Here is a 21,716-nt window from a genome sequence, read left to right on the forward strand (position 1 = left end):
GGCTGTTTCTGAGGGGAAGGCAAGCATTATTTCCAGCTCTTTTTCTCTTTAAGGAGAACAATATCTACCAAAGAAGAGGATCAGGTCGCTTGGATTGTGTTTGATCAAGAAAAGGAATGGGTGGTCAGCCCTAAACTCTTCAGACTCAGAGGATTCTTGGATATCTCCTTTCACAACAGCTGAGCCAGTCACCTCAGTGCCCTCCTCAGTGACTTCCATGTACGCCTCATGAATGGCCTCAGATATCTTCAGGCTCTCTGCTGAAGAGATGCCAGAGAGATTGGCCGAGGGGCTGAACAGGTCGGTCATACCCAAGGCTGTTAAGACAGATGTGAGGTTATATTTTTTCTCAACCTTCATGCGCGGGAGGTACACTTTCACCCTCTTCTGCTCCATCACACTGGGACTGGTCCACTTCATGAGTCTTTCATAGCTAATTTTGTTCTCGAGCTGTAAAGAAAGGCAGGGAATGAAATGTCTGAAACAAAAGTTCAGTGGCCTTAACAGCTGTGTTTATACCACGTGTTACTGTTTTTTCACATTTACTTTATGTACACAGTAGAACCAATACTTAATCTTAAATGCGTTTGTTTATCCAGTATGCTTCCTCCTGACTATGGACTGTATTTCATCTATCTTGAGGAATTTCTTTAAAACTTGGTCATCTGAAAATTTTTTCATCAGTTCAAGTCTTTTTTTGTGAAAATACAGTTTTTGAAAACATCAAATCAAATTGGCCCTAGAACTGTTCCTCTTGGAACATATTTTATTGATATCTTTCCTCAATGTCATTCTTCTCTAGTGCTACATTTCTCTCTTTTTTTTTTTTTGGTCACCTCTTGGAATCCTTTCCTCCTCACTTCCATTTTTTATTTCCCCTAGGATAAACTTTTCTGCTTTAGCAAACCTTTGAAGTCACTCAAAGTGATAAAAATCTGGCTTTGTGTAGGTTTCTGATACCTGATGGTGATTGGGGCATATGGCAACATCCTCTTCTGCAGGACTACAGCAGCATTACACTGCCTTACCTTCATTTTATAAAACTGAACTCAGGGCTCTCTCAGGTCTCTGCCTGAGCACCTGCTAGCACCTGGGTCACCTTTGTGCTCCCCTGCCAGCCCAGCACAGCTGGGACAACTGGGACATCAAGAAGTCTGACAGCAGCAGCCAAGCCCCACTGAAGTGATAACTCTTCTGCTTCCCCTACCAGGGTCATACCTGTTCCAGACCAGAGATGTCATCAGGCAACAGCACCAACAGGCTCAGCTCTCCGCTGGCATATGGAAGCTCCAGGATCTTCATTTTCTCTGCAACCACTCTTCCCACTTTGAAGGTACTATTCTGAAACATCATTTGCACAGGTCTGCTCTCTTGCTGCAAAAACAGAAATGTGAGATGATGTGACTGGGGAGCAATGTTTTTCTTTAGTCAGTCAAATGTACAAGCCCTTTGAAAGAGACAGAGTTTGATCTTCAAGTTTGTTGCCTTTGAAGAAGAGCTGTGTCTCCATTTTCGTCTCTTGCCTACTTGTGTGCCCTGGAATCCTGGTCAGACACAGATCTTGCAAACACCACTTGGCTTTAGGCCAAGCACTGACAGTGAGGCACTCAACTAAATCACCCAATCTCTGACAGCAATAGGTTGTATTTGTAACACCCAGACTGCTGCCTGTGTGAGCCAACAGCTGTCCTGGCCAGAAGGTGCGTCCGTGCCCTCCTACCTCTGTCACATTGAAGGGCACTTCCCGAGTGTCGTCTTCTCTAAACGCAGTTTTCCATATCCCTTTGAAGTAAATGGCATTCACAAAGACCAGCGCAGTATCGAGACCAACAGAGTCTGGCACAATCAAATCTTGAATCCGTCCTTTAATAAAGAGACAGGGCAGAGAGTGGTAAGATATACCTTCTCTGGTATGCACCAGCCTCTGCAATGTAGGGATGAGGGTGAGGGGTCCTGCTTTGTGGAGTTTTGCTTTTACAGCAATAAGCAATCTGCTCTTGTTTGACCCACTTTTTCTAGACATTATGAGGAGCGGAAGACAAGGATATAGTTTATGGTAGGTGGGAGAAAATACTTGCTACCCATTTTTCAGTCCTTACCATTTGTCTCTTTCTCCACCCAGGAGTTAATGAGCTGTCTTGCTTCCTCTGCAGCTGTTTTGAAGTTAACTTCTTCCAACTCTGCTTTGTAGAATTTCTTTGCACACTTTAAGTATTCCTATAAGCAGAAAGATTGCAGTTGTCAGACTCGTGAGAACTTGGAGTTATATAGATGTATAATGCAAGATTGTGACATAAAGCAGAATGGTTAAAAGGACGTTGAATGTTTACTCCTGTGTTTGAACATGTTAGTCATTGAACATGTCAGTCATTGAACAGTCACAGCTGTCTTCCTGCAACTGAATCTTAAAGCTGTGCAGCAAAGACTGCTTCACATATAGAGGTCTGGCACTTTTTGATGAGATAAGGCTCTAAGTTACAATTTTGAAATATTTTCTTTATTTTACCAAACCAACCTCAGTTTAACAAACATTTTCAAGAACAGACAATGTTTGTCTCCTCTTTTTGTCTACTTTTTATTTTGAATACTGTGTTCTTACATTTTTAGATTTCAAAAACAAAGCTTCCTTTCACCGGGAAGCTTTGATATTTGGCTTTGAAAAAAATCCAAATTTGACAATGTTAGTCTTCATTATTTCCAGTCATAAAATGTATTTAATTCCCCTTAAAAGTTACATTTTTCATTAAAAGCCCTTTTTCTAGCAAACAAACAGCAATCTTGACCAGTATCCGTGACATGTAACATGGGCTTATTTTATGCCTGAATACTTTTCCCTGATCACCAACTAACAGCTACTTAAAAGCCACAGTAGGTCCAAACTCCTTCTGTACCAGTTCCTCTCACGGCTCACAACTGCCTCTTTATCGACAGAGAGTGGGCTGTTGTTGGTGGTGCATCTCTAGGGTAGAGTCACAGGGGCTTTCACAGGAAATCTCATGGAAGTCAGTTCACAGTGTAACTCACCTGAAGAACAGGGTATGTTTTGTCAATATAGATTCTGTCAGCAATCCTGAGCGAGTATGTAGCATTTTGCCTGGTGACGTCTGAGAGAAGATCCTTCAATGTACTGTGGATGTGTTCAGAAGGGCCACACTGAGGTGATGACATGAAAATAAGAAGACAGATTGCATAAGGAAATAAGACCCTAAAATATTGTCCCTATCAGTTAAGAGTCATGCTACAGAGAAGTCCTCCCCCACAAACATAGGACTGTCACCTTTGGGACAGCTGGTGCTGTGGTGATGGTGCACTGAACTGGCAAGTTCATCCTCGTCAAGACAAGTCCCCTGACATGTGCTGTTTATAAGATGGCATTGTGTTCCTGTCACTGAGACTTCTGGGCTCTTCTCTGCCCTGCATCTTCCTGCCCTGCTTTGGAATCTCTCAGCTGCAAATCTAACTGCTGTACCCTGGCTCCAGGTGATGAGTCCCTTTCACATGCCATCCTCCACCAGCACTTGCCTAGTAAGGCACTCTGGTGTTCACAGCATTCTGCCCCATGTTCTGTTGAAAGATGAGCAACCTGCTGTCCTTCTCTATTTGTTAAAAAACAGGTAAATCACACCCTTCTTCCCTCTCTCCGTAGATCCCCTTGGTTTGAGGCCGTTACCAGAGTTTTTTGTCGGAGTCTGAAATTACCAGAAGGAGAGGCAGAACAGTTCTAGTTTTGTTCTAAGGAGAAAATAAGACAGAAAGAAAGATTAAATTATTTCTCTACCTGGGAGTCAGTAGTGTCTCTATCTCCTGTAACATTATCGAAGTGAAGAACCTGCAAGAGAAAATACCAGTGGTAGAAATTACAAGCGTAACCAAAAATAATGTGACTCAGATTCACACAGGATGCTTGAGGTAAAACTGTTGGCTCAGGAAAAAAACAGGTGCTAACTGAGAACATAGATTAATTAAAAATTTACAAGTGAGCTTACAACTGGTCTATGCCCTCTGTGGCCTTCTTGGAAACTATAAATACCACTCTTTGCTTAGATTATATTTTTATAGTTAATATCTACAAATTAATTGAGTTACATATTTTGTACTGCTAATAATATTCTGTCTTCCTCTCCTCTTGGGATATATAATTTTTATATATTAAAAAAATCTGATTACATTATCTGGAAGTTGTGAGAATTTAGAAAAAATCATATAATAAAATTTACTGACTGGTAATCTATTTTACTATTGTCCTTGAGATTTTTTTTCTACGTTAAAGCCAACTGCTTGTTATAGTGAAAATATACATTTTTTTATTATTTTCTCTATATAACTCTTGATTCATTTCTCCATTTTGTGACTTTGGCTTACTTCTTTACGTAAAAGTGCATTAAAATAGATGAGAACCTTGTAATTGGATAATATTTTTCAGTGATGTTACTTGGAACAACTAGCACAAGTAGAGGTTGCTTTACACCCATGTGAGTAACTTACCTTCTCCATCTGAGACTGAGTGTTACCTCTTGCTCCCAGATACAGCATGGACAGGGTTGAAATCAAACTCAGGGAGGAAAAGATGATGTTGTCATTGGCATGGTGAACCGTCAGCTCTTTGTATACATCAAAACAAAATTCTGCATTTGCTGCACTGATGGAGCCCATTGTGAAACCTGGATTGTTTGAAGCAAACAGAAAGAGTCTGACTTATTATGATGGAATATGTTAATTGTAATGCAATAAAGTCTGTATACGTGAACCCCTGAACTTGGTGCACAGGGTGTTTTTCCGCAAACAGAATCCAGTGGTGTGGATTTAAAAGAAAGACATTCTTTTGGATTCAGGAGCAATCAAAATGCTGGACATCTGCCAGCTATGCATAGGCTGGTGATTCCTGTATTTGAAACTTGTCTTTCCCTGTACATGTATACCATCTTGTTAAAAATCTTGCAAAGAATATTAGCTATCTTGAAGGAAGCTTCTTGACACCCCTTAAGGAAAAAAAACACATGTAAGTTTGTTCCCAGAATCTTAATTTTTTTGAGACTCCAAATCAGATTCTTCACTATAGCTTTTAACACTACTTTTAAGATTAGTGACCTTAAAAGGGGAGCAACCCCCTATTATCCAAACTACAGTTACTTCCAGAATACAATGTGCTGAAGCAACAGCATAAGTTTTACTAGATTCACTGTAATTTCAGCCCAGTGTAAATGGAAGCTAGGTTCTTACACCACCTACTTTATCAGAGGTCTCAAATGTTAACAACATTATCTTCTTTTTTTTTAAGTAAAATAATGAAGGCACAGTAATGAAGACTACAAATGATTTAATAAATTAATCCAGTTTATGATAAACATCTATGACTAATAAATTCCATTCATCATTGACTCAATAATATCTCACTCTGTTTTTAAAAAGTGTTCTTTAATTTTTATTGGCACTTTTTAAATAAAATCTGTCTTTTAATAAAACAGTGCTTGTTTAGTCTCATGTTTAATTTGCAAAGATCTTCACATATCCAATATTTAAATGTTTTTTCTGCCCTTTCTCTAATATTCTTGCAAAATTTTCCCTGTAGTTACAGCATCTAGCATTTCATCTAGCCCCAAAAGGAAGGATTTCTTAGTAAAGAAGACAACACACTGTAGAAAATACAATACTGTAAAGTCTAATGCAACAGTATAGTGTTTATACCACTTATAATGTGTAATGAGGATCTTCAAGCAATTTGTTTCCCTCTGTGGCTGCTAGAGAACAAAATCCAGGGTACTCTACCACATGTATCACAATCCCTATGGAATCAACACATTCATGTGACAGTCATCTCATAATGTGGAATAATTTGAAAAACAATACATTTAACTGCTCCCCTGCTAGAATGGATGATCATTCTCTCTCCAAATGGAACTGCTTGTATAGGTAATATAAGGTAGATTTTTTTATAATTCGCTTATTCTGCTTACTATTATATTTTAGATTTTAAGCTCCATTTATATTCTTGATGAAGAAAGAGATTCATGAAGCAAATGTTTTTGTTGTTAATCTTTGAAAATGTAACTATTAAAGATAACACGGAGCTGCAATGTGCTGGGGTCACCTGAACATGCTGCATTCCTTAATTTAATTCAGAGAATATCTTCTATAACCCCTGGAATTTAAAAAAATTCATTTTTTTCTTTTGATTCTAAATGAAAAATTAAAGTAATAAAGGCAGAAGGAAGAACATCTGTTGTAACATGTGTTACATATGTACACTGCTTTTCAATGTGGAAGAGTTAGTAAACAAAATTATAGTACATACAGACAAATACTTTGGCTTTATGTATGGCAGAGTGTAAACCAGTAAAATAATACAGAACACACATGTGAAGGTAGGTAAGATTTCTGCAGAAGGCATCCTTTAATAATTTGTTTCTTCAACTGATATTGAAGGCCACAGACATGAGGTTACATCAATCTGATTCTAAATTCTGTAAAATAATGTTTTTTAAATTGCAGATTAGAACTTAAATCATGATTGAAAGAAATGCTTACCTTATCAGGTTCACCTGCGAAGGTAACAGCACAGCTTCTCAGCTGTACATGGGGCAGATCGGACGAACTCCTTGTAATATATCTTGTGTTGTTTTGTGACACGCCCCATGCTGTGTTTACCCAATAAAGTGATGGATGGAGCTCAATGTCAAACATGCACTTTAGTTGGAATCAGTCCATTCTTTGAAACAAACAAAAAAAGTCTGAATGAAAAGATTTTACCCTAAAATCTCCAAAAAGGAAGATTCATTATTCATAGCCTGTGAAACCTTCCAGAAAAGGAAGGAGCATATCGAAATGTCTGAAGCAAAAATAATGGTAAAAGCTGTTCAATGGAACTTGAATAGTAAGTAAGATTTGGTTATGACAGTAAATAGTGTAGCATAACTTGTTAAAATAGAATAAAAATAAAAGTTGAGGAATTCAGTCTTGCAGAATGTCTGTAAGGAATTTTTTGTTATTTTCCTTATTATTCCTCTGCTGTGAGAACTGACGGGCCAGATCACACTCAGCGTCACCATTTGGTGAACTCACAAATTTTGGTAAGATCAGTATATGCAGGACCACACTGTATTTATTGTAATCTTTTTCTATTGTTGGCTGGGCCATCAATACAACTAGTTTTTCTTCCTACCAGAATCCATACCTCTTGCTGAGGAATGGAGAAAATTCTGCTACCAGGGAACATGAGAAAGAGTACAAAGAGCACATTCTTCAAATCTCAGTTGTTAAATTTAATAATATTGAAGTCGATTTTTCTGCAAAAAGTTGTATGCAACTGTCTGGTGTCACTTGCTGCACTGTAAAAGAGCATAGACACAGCGTTTCACAAAGCACAGCTAGAGCAATCTAGTTCAAGGAACTCTGACATAGTCACATGCAACAAAAACACTCAGTGAGCATATTGTGACAATACAACTTAATTTCAAAAGCAATATTCAGAACATCTGCATAGAAAAGAATTACAGAGCTAAAGAAAAATGTGTTGGGAAAGAAGGGTTGAGAAGATAAGAAAGACTTCTGTTGCTTTTTAAATTCGGGCATCAGGATATTTAGATCCCAGTCAGATGCTACCAGAAAAGGATTTTAACTCGGTGCTAGAGTTTTGAAGAGTAGTTTAAGGTGAGTTGTTCTTTTCCACAGGTCACAGCACCAGATGCTAGGTTCAAAATGTGCCTTTGTACATACAGAGACCATTCTTCCAGGTTTTCCACAAGCAACTTCATGGCACATCAGCTGAACAAACCAGCTGAAGAAACATTCATGGTCTGCAAGACAGTCATAATATACAATAGAAAGCAGAAAGCAGTCACATAATTCCTTTGAAATAAAAGAATGGACAGACAATAAAAGAAACAGCTTTGACCTCTCTAAATGCCATGTGATTTTAAAACAGAAATCCAAAGTCAATACACAAAATGCCTCTGAAATTGTCTAGAACAAATTATGCCTCTGGAGAGTAGAGGTGGACTTTTTAACCCTTTTAGTTGTCCGTGCAAGAAGAAAACCTCTGAATCATCCATACCTTTCTCCCTAATACAGTCCTTACTAATTCTGTTTAGATGAAGCTGCTAATGCAATAGAAACCATGAAGAGCTCAGTCCGGACTGGTGCACTTACATACCACTAATATTTTACATGGCACAGTGTGTAGTTCAGACCAGTCTGCTACAACCCTTGCTATGCAGCAAAAGTGCTTTTGAGGAAAGATCTTTAGACCTTGACTCACTTAGGGGGCTCATCACTGCAAATCTATTGTAAAGAGAACGACCTTTTCTTTCACAGGAGCAGTATGTAAATTGGTCACCACTGATGTGAGTCCCACTTACCTGAAAATGGTGCTACTGTGCTGGTGGAAGACAGGTCAAATGGACGCATTTGTCTGTGTATGGTGAATCCTTAATCACACAACTGGGAGTGCTTCCTAGACTGCAAACTGTTCCTGCAACTGCTGCCCCTTCTGCCTTTTCCACTTGAGACTGCCTTGTTTCTTCTCAAAGAGGCTTTAACGCTCACAGCCGTGGTCCATTGTAGTGTACTTGACAGCTCAGAAGTCAAAGGATTAGTGAATATCTTCTACCCTGTCACTTCTAACTGTCACATATGCCTTGAATCTTTTTCCTTGACAATCAAATTGTCTAGTGGCATGCTTCAGCTCACCACAGGTGGTCCACCTTGGATTTGTGCACCATCTACCTGAATCACATTTGTATCATCATAGACAGCCTTTAACTTAGTAGGCTACAAAGATGTCCAGTGAGTCAGTACAGTTCTGTAGCAGCCAACTCACAGCATTAATGTTGCTGTCGTGGTGTTCAATACTTCTGAGTTGAATATATTCATTAATGAAAGGAATTTGTTGTTTTACAGTTGAAAAGGAGCAGTCCACTCCTCAAGACGCATTTTAATACACAACCCAGGTTATTGATTTTTTTAGCATTTCTATTTTGTATTTTTATTAATGATTAATATAAAGCACATTCTGGAAGCAAAACAAAATCATTCCACAAGTAAGTAAAAATCTTGATCATGATCAGCTGTCAGCACAGAATTGTAAAAATATAAGAGGTACTGCCTAGTCAACTTGGCGACTTTAGACCTGTTATGGAGCCTAGTGAGATTAAGCAAAACTCACCTGCAGTGGAAACACTTCCTAGGATAAAAGATAATGGATTACCCTGTCCAGCATAACTGTGTAATGCAGCACAAACACAAAAGGATGTGTTTATCCACATGTCCTTTTTGACAATGCTTGTCCCAAGAAAGAGGTCAGCTAAGGCTGTACTGCCCTTTCCTCTGCCGAGAATTTCATTGTGAAGCTGTCCCTAAACCAACAGACTCTTGGACATTTGAACCTTTACAAAGGGATATGAAGTCCAGGTCAGCTCACAGACCAAAGCCTCTCATCCAATCACAACATCCCACGCAGAACTCAAGATTTTGTTCACATCCATGCTGTTGTTCTTTTGTCAGTAGGAAGGAACACGCTGATTGTTTCATGTTTGTCTTGCTCAGAGTGAGTGCCAGTGATTGTTCCGTTACCTGCCATTGATACCATAGCTGTCAATGATGGTTTCCCTCTCAGCTGTCCTCTAGGACTGTGTTCTTTCCCCAGTCTGACTGGTCGAGCTCCTTCAGACAGGAGCTCATAGCCCACCTGCCACCTTTCTGCAGCAGCCCTGTGCCGCTCTGAAGGTCATACATTGTTGCTTGCAGTGCTGCCTTGCTCGTTCACTGGCTGTGACAGGAATGTGGATCCCTAAATGTTGGCAGAGTGAATTTCTCTAGTGAAGGCATCTTCAGAAGGATCCTGTGATGGCCTTGGTCACAAGTCTTTCACCCTTGCTCACTGAATTTGCTTAGCAGCACACACAGCATCCAGGGTCTGTTGCTATACAGATTCTGAAACAGCACACAGAGTAGTCCCTTTATCTGTCACCACAGCGTATGTGAAGTCCCTTATTTATCCCTCAAGTCCATGGAATCAGCCAACAACCAGGACAAGGCTGTGTATGGCCTCCCTCACTGGGTCCTGAGGAGGCAGCGGGGTAACCAGGTCCTTACACCCAGCATACATATGGCACTGGACAGCTGGCCACTGATCCAACTAATTTACTGGCTGTGCCATATGAGAACTTAGTTACCTCCCCACAGAGAAGACTGTTTATGGCAGCCTGTGACTAACACTGCTCATGCCACCACACCTGTCACTTTACCTCCCATCACTCACTGGAAGTCTGCCCAGCATGTCCTTTATCTTGGCACACACTCCCAGGAAAAACAGCATTTTTCTTTTGCATGAAATAGGATAAACTAACCTCCTGGTTTGTTTCAACACAGACATCCTTCCATGAAGCCTTCCTCTCCTCTGATTAGTAGCCTACTGAGATTCTTAACAATATTCCTAACATGTTTCCTGCTTCTCCTGCAGGAAGACTGCTGCAGAAAAGGAGAGATGTCATTGCACAAAGCTCTGTGCCATCATGGCAGCTTTGCATTAAAGAACTGGGAGTCCCTGCAGACACCAAGTTGACCATGAGTCAGCAATGTGTCCCTGTGGCAAAGAAAGTCAACTGCACAATGGTCTGCCTTAGGAAAACCATTGCCAGCATGTAAAGGGAGGTTATCCTGACCCTCAGCTCAGCACTGGTGGAACCAAAGTTGGAATGCTATGTCCGGTTCTGGGCTTTCCAGATCAAAGAGATGTGGATGTACTGGAGCAGGACCAGAGATGAGCCTCAAAGATGATGAAGTGATTAAAATGTCGATCATGGGAGATGGGACTTGTTACCCTGGAGAGGAGAATGTGCAGGGAGGATCTTATAAGTGTGCATAACCTACTTGATGGGAAGGTAAAAAGAAGATGAAGCCAGACTTTCTCCTGTGAATAGGCAAGAGGGAAAAGACACAACCCCGAATAGCATAAATTACATTTAAACATAAGAAAATACATTTTCTTATGAGGAGAGAGGTAAATCCAGGTTGCCCACAGAAGCTGTGGATCCCCCATCCTTGGAAATATTCAAAACCCAGCAGGACATGGTCCCAAGCAACCTGCCATAGATGACTCTGATTGAAGGGGGGAACTTGGAATAGAAAATCAGCAGAAGTCATTTCCAATCTTAACTGTTCTGTGATTTTGTGAGGAAAACTTCAAGGCATAGGGAGACAATGGGGTTACTGCATATTGATGTTCAAAGAAAATGCTGTGGTGTAGATGAGGAGTGTATGGCATGTTCACTTGGAATGGGAGTGTATGGCATGTTCAACAACTGTTTCCATGTTGTATGGAGAGCAACGTTGCCTCATAGTGGCAGACCCTTGGACCTCTCTTTGTGCTTTCTGGAGGTGTGTTATTTACACCAGGAGGTGTAGAAGGTTTCAGATTTTGTGTTGCCCCATGTGTTACCTTCCACCTGGAGCTGCATAGCAGTGTGTCAGACAAACAGGGTCTCAGTTCTCCAGAAAACAAAAAAGCCAGAAGCCTTTGGAAGGCTATGACAAAAACGCCAGTAGCAACAAGGAGGTTTTCTATGTTTATTTATGTTCTTGCCTTTTTTTCAAGGAAAAACTTCTGGAGCATTTTAATACTGTTACATTTTCTTTCTCTTTCTTTTTTTCTTTCTTTCTTTCACTTTCTTTCTTTCTTTCTTTCGCTTTCTTTCTTTCTCTCTCTTTCTTTCTTTCTTTCTTTCTTTCTCTCTCTCTTTCTTTCTTTCTTTCTTTCTTTTTTTGAAAGCATATATGCTCAATTGCCTATCCCATGCCTGAGAAATGAAACCCGAGGGCGAAAGCACACAGGTGCTCAAGACAGAGCATGGGGTCCCTCCATGCTGCTGGAGCACCTGTACCTTTCCACTACATGCTTGCTTGGTGGGCGAGAGCACAGGGATGCTGAACCACAGTCACTGCCTCTCTGGGGCACAGGAAGGAATGCTTTTTCCAAATCTCTCCAGTTTTGGAGAGCTTGGAGGCCACAGCAGGCATTCATCATTCCACTGTCCAGGTCTGCCATCCCCTTCATGGTAAACACTTTTTCACTACCCTTTAAATATTTTACCTTCTACCCATCACATGGTGGACAAGACCACATCCTAACCATTGGTGTTTTGTTACAGGTTTGGTCCAGTATTGCTGAATTTGCACTTTTTGCTGTCTTCTGTTTTCCCTTTAGGGAAAGGGAAAACTTTGTATTTGCTTGTAAGCGTCATGACCCTTTTCCTTTTTCCCATTCCTTCATTTTGACCTCTGCTGTCATTCAGGAAACAACATTAGTCACTGAGTCATATCTTTGTACTTTAAGCACTTTACAGTTTAATAATCATAGAAAGGAAAGTTTGCAAATGTAGCCCTTTTCAAGTCTTCTTATTGTTTAAGTGTACAGGCTTCTAAATTTAACAAACTGGACCAACTGCTCCTGGCTAGAAGAAGCCAGATACTTCTGGCTACAAGAGAGGCAGAAAGTGAATAAACTGCTTATGATAAGCCTTGAGATGTTGAAATTTTGCATCTCTTGGAACTGTTCATACCACTGCTTTAATTTCTAAAGCACAAAAATTAATGTATACTTGGTAAAATAGCTGTTTTTACCACTGAAAAACAATTGAGTCTATATCACAAATATCCTGATGATATTTAAACATTGTGGATGTCAGACATGTAGCATCAGCTTCTTTCCTCTACAGATCCACTTTTATCATACAGTATCCTGTGTTAATGTGGAAATAGAATCATGGAATCATGGAATACCCTGAGTTGGAAGGGACCCACCAAGATTTCACAGAATTTCATATAATATCCTGAGTTGGAAGGGACTCACAGGGATCACTGAAGTCCAGCTCCTGGCCCTGCAAAGGAAACCCCAGGAATCATGTGCCTGACAGCATTGTCCAAATGCTTCTTGAGCTCTGTCAAGCTTGGTGCTGCAACCACGTCCCTGGAGAGCCTGTTCCAGTGCCCAACCATCCTCTGGGTGAAAAACCTTTTCCTAATATGTAACCTAAACCTGAGACAACTTCCTGACATTCCCTTGAGTCCTGTCACTGATCAACACAGAGCAGAGATCAGTGTCTGCCCCTTCTCTTCCTCTCACAAGGAAGCTGTAGACTGCAATGATGTCTCCCCTTGGTCTCCTCCAGGCTGAAAAAATCAAGTGACCTCAGCCACTCTTCATATTGCTTCCCCTCCAGACCCTTCACCAGTTGTCCTTTGGATGCTCTCTAACAGCTTTATGTCTTTCTTATGTTGTGGTGCCCCAAACTGCACACAATATTCAAGGTGAGGCCGCACCAGCACAGCGCAGAGCAGGACAATCACCTCCCTTGACCAACTGGTCATGCTGGGATGCAACTTGGGACACAGCTGGCCCCTTTGGCTGCCAGGACACAGTGTTGGTTTATATTTAACTTGCCATCAACCAGGATCATCAGGTCCCTTTCTGTGGGGCTGGTCTCCAGCATCTTGTTCCCCAGTCTGTTTGTACATCCAGGGTTGTTCTGTCTCTTAATATTGGAATAGCTGATAGCAAATATTAACAACAGAGTACCTCCTCTCAAAACTCTCAGTGGGGAAATGCTTTGCCTAATAGTTGTCAATTTACTTATTCTTTCTTATGCTTTTTGAGTTGTATGATTTTTCAGGTGATTTCATCCTCTAAAATGGCAGAGTTGATGGAATACTTGTTCCTTGAAATATTTATCATACTAATTGTCAGTGCATCTTTAATACCCATTGGAATTGTATTGAAAAATACATAAGAAGAAATTAGTTTTCCATTCCATTAGGCTATTTCTTGGTAATCTGTGCTACAGGGGGGAATCAAACTCTAAATGTGTGCATTCATTCATTTAACAAACTGGAAACATTCATTTAACATTCATTTAAATAAATGCCTAGGAAACTTCATCTCTACATGCTTATTCATTCTAAAACAGGAGGATTTTATACTTAATTCCATTTTGCTCACAACAGTTATCACTGTAATAATATTTTTAAGGATTTGTGGTCCAGAAAATTAAGAAAATAAACATAATTTCATGACAAGCATTTGTGACTTTCTTTTATTATATTAACAAAAAAATCAATTGTATGCATCAAACTCAATAATGTATGATTAGAATGAAAACAGGTAATAGTATTGAGCCAATATATCCATATTTGGAGATGGCAATAGACACACAGGAACAAAAGACAGAGAATATTAGTATTATCATGTGTTTCTTAAGAACAAGAGATGTAGCCTTGAATTATCATGGGAATGAAGAAGCCCAGCTGCATTCATGGAATAATAATGTACTTGAATTTTGAACAGTTGAGAGCTTTCTAGGGACTAATTGAAGTGTACTAGCTAAGCAAGACCAACAGAGATGGGATTATTTTAAAAGCTGTGTTTTTTCATAAAATTCCTTGTGGAAAAATCACTTTCTTTAGCACCACTTGCAGTATTTTTCACAAAAATCAAAATACTCTCAAATTTTAAGTTCTTCAGGTGTTTTAAGCAAGAATTCAGCTCTTTTGCCTGGTAGTTCTGAGTCCTGGATAATCTGGATCATCCAGATATCCATGTTTAAGGCTTCAAATCTACACACTGTGAGAAGGCACCTAGGTACGTTAGATCTCCTTGCACTCTCCATCACTTTGGAGAACCTCTGAAAGAAATTATGAATTATGTGAAGTACTCATGGTGAGAGGACAACTCTGGTGATAATGTACACCATTTCCCAACAGCTAAATAAAAAAAATAAAATTTACATAGGCACCAATTAATAACCTGCATAGCAGAGTCTTATCCACAAGCATCTCCTCCAGACAAGAGATCTCAAGGACTGTGTTTCAGGAACAATAACATGGGTTTGTCAGCAGGATGCTACCAGGGGATGGGATGAGCACAGCCCATGTCTTTCTATGTAATGGACTCCCAAAGATTATCCCATTCATATCTGCAACTAGTTCCTTGAATGAAAATCGCTTGACCCCTTCCTGGCTTGTGAGAGTCTCTAGTCTTAGTGGGCTCAGTCTTTGCTTAGCTCAAGCAACGCTGAAAACAGTCCGAGAAGGGACACAAATAAGCATGCTTGCTACTGTTTCCTCACCTGCAGGTATCTCTTTGCTATGGGAGTTTCCTTCATGGGCATCTTAGATGAGCCTTTCCACTTGGAGAAAATGTTGAAGAGATTATACTACAATATTAGAGTAAGGGGGGGGCTGTTTCTGAGGGGAAGGCAAGCATTGTTTCCAACTCATTCTTTCTCTAGGGTGAACAATATCTACCAAAGAAGAGGATCATGTTGCTTGGATTGTGTCTGATCAAGAAAAGGAATGGGTGGTCAGCCCTAAACTCTTCAAACTCAGAGGATGCTTGAGTTTCTCCTGTCACAACAGTTGAGCCAGTCACCTCAGTGCCCTCCTCAGTGACTTCCATATAAGCCTCATGAATGGCCTCAGATATCTTCAGGCTCTCTGCTGAAGAGATGCCAGAGAGATTGGCCGAGGGGCTGAACAGGTCGGTCATACCCAAGGCTGTTAAGACAGATGTGAGGTTATATTTTTCCTCAATCTTCATGCGTGGGAGGTACACTTTCACCCTCTTCTCCTCCATCACACTGGAACTGGTCCACTCTGTAAGTTTATCAAAGCTGATTTTGTTCTCGAGCTGCAAAGAGAGGCAGGGAATTAAATGCCTGGGATGCAAATGCAAATTCTTCATTTCAGACAAGGCTATCATAAAAAAACCCAACCAACCAGAGTGGTTCTTACAGTCATCCTATTGACATCCTTCTCCACTACTGCCTGTGTCACTGTCCTTTTATTCAGTTCTTTATCAACTTGGCACATCCCCTCTTGTCCAATTAATCTTATGTCTCATAAAGCACAACCCAACAATTTCACAGCCTAGTAAATCAGTCAGCCTGTGAAAGAGATTGCAAAAAAACCAGACCATGAAAATTTACCTACGGTTTATAGTGCCTAACAAATGCAAACTCTTCTACATCTTTAATAATTCTATTTTATAATTCAGAAGTATTGCTGAAATAAGAGTAATTGTTCATATAATGCAGACTGCATTGCTTTTTCCCTTTCTTGGGTACAGACAGGTAAATTTTAACACATTGATAACTTTATTTTAAGTGATTGAATCAAATTAATTTTTCAAGTTTTGTTTCTCCCTTCCATCTGTCCGATTTTTTTCCTCTTTGCTGTTAGCATTCTGCATTCACTCAGGTCTTTGGCTTCATTTTCTTCCAAGACAAAGAAAAAAGTTTCATTTCCTGTTGCACAGGCAGTAGATTATATTTGTATTCTTGCCTCACTGCATTCTGGTCGCACTTTTCTCTTTTTTTCTTAAAAGTACAAAACTATTTCTTTTACTAGTTTTGATGAATCTGGAAAAAACTGATTCAACCTAACTAAAAATAGTTTTGACATTTTCTTTTACTTTCTATGTCATTCTCATGTTCTGTCCCTTTATGTTCATGGATTATTTCTGTGGTTGATATTCATCCAATTAGACTCAAGTCTCTTTCCTGCCGATGCATAATTTCCAAATATCTTCCATGCATTTCCTTTCCATCTCCATGCTTAAGACTCTCTGAGGTCTTAACTGAAGAAGTGGTTTTGATCAGTTTGTTCAGCTTGATTGGTTTCACAATTTCAAAATTAAGAATATTTTATAAAGATCATGCTTTATCTAACTTCGTTTTTCATTCCATGATGACATAATCGCAGCAATTTTTGAAAGCAGTCCACTTATGATGTTTGATGAGAATTTTATTTTAAAAAACTCATCAGCGATTCCTTCAAAGAATGTCTAATTCTCAACAATTTTAGCAATGTTTCCTCAACAGTTTACAGACAGGGGAGGAGTGGGGGGGGGGGGATGGTATGTGTGTGAAATTACCTCAATTTTAAAAAAAAATAAAATCTGGCATATATACATCCTCTTTTTTGGGGCTACAGCAGCACTATGCTGCCTTACCTTCCTTTTATAAAACTAAATTCAGTGTTCTCCTAAGAGGCCAGTCTCTGCCTGACCACCTGGTAGCACCTGGGTGGCTTTTCTGCTCCCCTGCCAGCCCAGTACAGCCATGGTGTGGGCAACTGGGACGTAAAGGGACAGTAAAAAATCTGATAGAAGCCAAGCCCCACTGAAGTGATAACTCTTCTGCTTCCCCTGCCAGGGTCATACCTGTTCCAGACCAGAGATGTCATCAGGCAACAGCACCAACAGGCTCAGCTCTCCACTGGTATATGGAAGCTCCAGGATCTTCATTTTCTCTGCAGCCACTCTTCCTATATTGAAGGTACTATTCTGAAACATCATTTGCACAGGTCTGCTCTCTTGCTGCAAAAACAGAAATGTGAGATGATATGACTGGGGAGCAATGTTTTTCTTTGGTCAGTCAAATGTACAAGCCCTTTGAAAGAGACAGAGTTTGATCTTCAAGTTTGTTGCCTTTAAAGAAGAGCTGTGTCTCCATTTTCCTCTCATCTGCTGTGTGCTCTGGTCAGACACAGATCTTGCAAATCTGACAGTGAGGGGCCCAGCTAAATCACTTGGCTGACGACAAGAGAACGTTGTCTTTACATCACCCAGCCCACTGTTTGTGCAAGCCAATAGCCTGTCTCCCTGGTCAGAAGCTGTGTCTGTGCCCCCCACCTTTGTGACACTGAAGGGCACTTCCCGAGTGTCGTCTTCTTTAAACGCGCTCTTCCATATCCCCTTGAAGTAAATGGCATTCACAAGGACCAGCACAGTGTGGAGATCAACAGAGCCTGGTTCAAGCAAATCTTGGATACGTCCTTTAAAAAAGAAGCAGGGCATAGAGTGATAAGTTTCATAGCAGTAATCTTGCATTTTAGATGTCAGTCAACATGCTGCTGCTTGACTTGACTTTCTCTTCTTCAAAGGTGTGCACATGGATTTCAGGTTCATGAGGATGATTTAATACACTGAAAACTGGCACATGGCCAGACATTTCTTCAAGAAGACAGGTAGGTTCAAGAGTATTATAGATCCTCAAGGATATTTCTAACCAGTGATTTGGAAAAAAAAGATTTATATAGAAAAGAAGGGAACGGAGATGGAAGCAGCAATATAGATTTTCTCTTTCTTGCTGTATTTCCTTCTCACAATTTACTCTTGGTTTTTCCTCCACCTTAACATGATGAACATATACCAGCTTCTGAATCATTCATTTCCCACCATCAGCTTAGTGTGCATTACTTTCTACCCTGGAAGCCCACTTCTTACCCATACAGCATATCCTTCTATAATTATGCCCATATTCTAGAGAAACCGGGACTAATCTTGGGTAAGTTAAGCTCTCCAGACACAGAAAGCATGCATATAAAGTTTGCATATCCTGGCATCTCTGCCTTTGCCAGATATGTTCAAAACACACTGTCACTGGCACACAGGTGCAATAGAGTCATCACTTTCCACAGGAAATATCCACTAATGGAGACAGGAGAAGGAAATTTCTCCTCTAATGTTTAGTCTTTCCAGAAGCTGTTAAAATACAGTTGTCAGAGGGAAATATACTTCATAATCTTGTGTGACTTTACCATTTGTCTGATTTTTCACCCAGGAATTAATGCGCTGTCTGGCTTGATTTGATGCTGTTTTGAAGTTGACCATTTCCAGACCAGCCCTGTACAGTTTCTTCACACATTTTACATAGATCTGTAAAGACATCAATTGTAGCCAACAAAATAGTCATTTTTTTAAAAAACAGTATGAAAGTGAAATAAAATGTGGCTAATAGAATTTTTATAGTGATATAGAAAAATTCTTCTAGCCCAAGACATTTTCAGATCTGAAATTTCTGTTACTCAACCAGTTAAGAGTATATATTAAAAATGTTTAAATATTTTCTGGAAGAAATTCGGATCCAAACTCCCTATTTTAAGGTTCATTTCAGACTGTTTTATTATCTTTGTGTCTACTTTCTTTTTTTAAAAAATTTTCCCTTATTTTTAAGATAAGAAGTTTCTTTTATTTTGAATATTTTTTATCTTTTCTTTTGAAAATATGAAAGAAAGATTTTGACACTTTCAGAAGTTGTTTTTGAGGTGAGGCTTTCAAGTGAAGAAATATGCCAAAGTCAAATTATTTCTTGGGGAAAAAAAACAAACAACCAGTGGGGGGCAAGTGGGGAGTGGGGAATTACATTACCAAATAATTTTGTTTATTAGTCCATTCATTTTTTAATAGGGCCGTATTTTTTGCCTCAAATTGCTTTCCATTCAGACTATTGCCAGGGAAGCAGTAAAGGGAAAAGCCATGTAAATCCACACCAGTGGGGACCGTTGGATTAACAGATCACCTACTCTGGCCAGTCCTCCTGATTACAGGTTTACACAGAGTTTAGTAAGAAATCACTCACCGGTAGGATTGCACTTGTCTTTTCAGCATAGAGTCTGTTGGCAATGTGGAGTGAATAATTGGCTTTCGGTGCAGTGATATCAGAGAGAATTTCTTTAAACAGAAAGTGGATATTCACAGATTTGCCACACTGAGTTGTTGATAAGAAGATAAAAAAGTAGAGGGTTATTTTACTAGAAAGAGGATTATTTATAACCTCCAAATAACATTTGAAAACACACAGTGTTTGAACATTTGCAAATGAATGTCTAATACAGTCTAAGAGTTCCGTGGGAGGCATGTTCAGTATATTAGCAACTAATGATTTACAATTCACTCATAGCATATGAAGGCACTCATTCTAGATGATAACAAGCAGAAAACCTCACTGATGCATCTGAAACCATACAGCTCAGGAATGAGGTGGCAAAATGAAAAATGCTGGTGTCAGTTATTGCAATTGGTGACTTGTCATAGATAGAGAGCCTCTAATTGACAGCTGGTGCTTGCATTTTTATGGCAGCTTTCTGCAGAAGCTGCAGGTGGAAGAGAGCTAGATAGGAAGGGAATCAGGAAGTGTCTCGTAACGTAGAGAAAAAATGGGTCAACTGTCTAATGTGCCAAGAATGGTGTTCTAGGTGACACAGGCTAAAAGCATGTAAGAAAACTGCACAATGACAAACAGTAGCTGGGACTTTATTTTATGAGAATAATTGTGTTGAACTGCTCCTTTTCAAATGCTTAACTAGTCCCTAAATACTCTAGCTAATAACACCTTTATTTAAAAAAAAGAAAAAAAAAGGAAGGTCTTGCTCTTTTTAAGTCCCACCTTGTGCTTTGGATCCCAAGTGAATGGGAACAGGCCGGGCTCCATGGCTTGTGTTATCTTTACAGAGGTAGCAGATTAACATGGAAGAAAGCATACAGGTGGTATCACGGTATTGGGAAACCTCATGGTACTCTTGGGATAGCAGTGACAACTGGAGGCTGGAAAAGTCCCTGTAGCTTTTTTAAGAGTGTGGTTACGTTCCATCCTTTGAGAATTCTGAGCTCTTTTCTGCTGAAGTATCTTCCTGTCCCACTTTGGAGTCTCAGCTGCAAGTCTGCCTGCTGTACCCTGGCTCCAGGTGCTGAGTCGCTTTCTAATACTGTCCCCCACCAGCACCTGCTGGTGTGCAGAAGCTCATTAACACAAAAAGGTAGCCTGGTGCCCAAAGTATCCTATCTGGTCCTGTCACTTGTTCTGGTGCAAATATGTACAGCCTGTCTTCTTTTTCTAGTCTTTTTGTTTGTGTGTTTGTTTATTTGCTTGGTGTTTGTTTTGCTGCTGTTGTTCTTTGGATTTTGGTGGTTTGTTCCATTATTTTTTTAATTTACATCTCTCAAATTAAGAAAATTACAAAGGAAGGTGTTGAACCTACTAAAAGCACAATCAGAACAGTCTATTCTCAGGAGAAAAGTGTGAAAGAGAAATTAATGTACCTTAGATTTCTGTACCTTGGTCTGGATACTTCCAAGTCCTGCAATTTTGTCAAAATGAAGAACCTACAATTGAAAGTAGAAACTAGGTATGTAAAGTCCACTGAGAGTCACTGATGTTTGTGTTAAAACTGTAAGTTTTGACTAACCAGGTCTGCTTAGCATATAGATGAACTGAGAAATTTCATGTGAGCTTTAAACCAGGTGCCACACTGAAAATTTGTGACTATGATGTTCAGCTTAGATCTCTTCCAGTTAATGGCATTCAGACTATAAATCAGCTACAAACTTAGTGCACTGTATTTATAACTGCAACTCTTGTTTTCTGAATGTTTAATCTTTTGTATGTTTCAAGTTGTCCTTCCCGCCCAGGAGGAATCAGGCCTATGAGAAAATATAAGCTGAAATAAGAGACCTACCTTAGCCATTCTCCAAGACTGCACTTTCTTAACGAAAACCAAAGGTTGCTCTTGCCCTTCATGGGGAAATACATTTGTAAGCGAAAACTCAGCTCTATATTCAAACCTAACAGTTTGGAACACCATTCTTTTTCTAGGCAGGTTTGAATCCAGTGCCAAAGGTGACTATGTGACTTGCTCCCCTCAACTGGAGTCACACAGGTGTAATCTGCTGCCTTTTTGAATGGGATCAAAGAGAGTTTGTACCCATTTATGTAACTTACCTTCTCCATCTGATACTCAGTGTTACCTCTTGCTCCCAGATAGACCATGGCCAAGGCTGCCATCATGCTCAGGGGGCAATAAAAGATGTTGTCATTGGCATGGTGAACTCTCAGCTCTTTGAATACATCAAAACAAAATTCTGCATTTGCTGCACTGATGGAGCCCAT

The 21,716-nt window shown here is 39.8% G+C and overlaps 2 protein-coding genes across 2 annotated transcripts; both read right to left on the minus strand.

Annotated features, from left to right (window-relative positions):
- LOC127476261 (ovalbumin-related protein Y-like) lies at positions 1-4,664 on the minus strand. Its single transcript, XM_051798951.1, has 7 exons — positions 4,486-4,664; positions 3,779-3,829; positions 3,025-3,153; positions 2,100-2,217; positions 1,721-1,863; positions 1,219-1,374; positions 1-450 (listed from the first exon to the last, which is right to left on the minus strand). Exons 1-7 carry the CDS (start codon positions 4,651-4,653, stop codon positions 49-51), a joined length of 1,167 nt encoding a protein of 388 aa, XP_051654911.1. The 5' UTR covers positions 4,654-4,664; the 3' UTR covers positions 1-48.
- Positions 4,665-15,230: 10,566 nt separating this feature from the next.
- LOC127476259 (ovalbumin-related protein Y-like) lies at positions 15,231-21,716 on the minus strand. The gene is made up of 7 exons (XM_051798949.1): positions 21,549-21,716; positions 20,885-20,932; positions 19,410-19,538; positions 18,589-18,706; positions 17,681-17,823; positions 17,210-17,365; positions 15,231-15,676 (listed from the first exon to the last, which is right to left on the minus strand). The coding sequence occupies exons 1-7, from the start codon at positions 21,714-21,716 to the stop codon at positions 15,275-15,277; spliced, it is 1,164 nt and encodes a 387-aa protein (XP_051654909.1). The 3' UTR covers positions 15,231-15,274.

The sequence above is a fragment of the Manacus candei genome, unplaced genomic scaffold, assembly GCF_025592945.1.
Source record: "Manacus candei isolate 608988 ecotype Guabito, Panama unplaced genomic scaffold, ASM2559294v1 h1tg000049l, whole genome shotgun sequence".
NCBI classification, from domain to species: Eukaryota; Metazoa; Chordata; class Aves; order Passeriformes; family Pipridae; genus Manacus; species Manacus candei.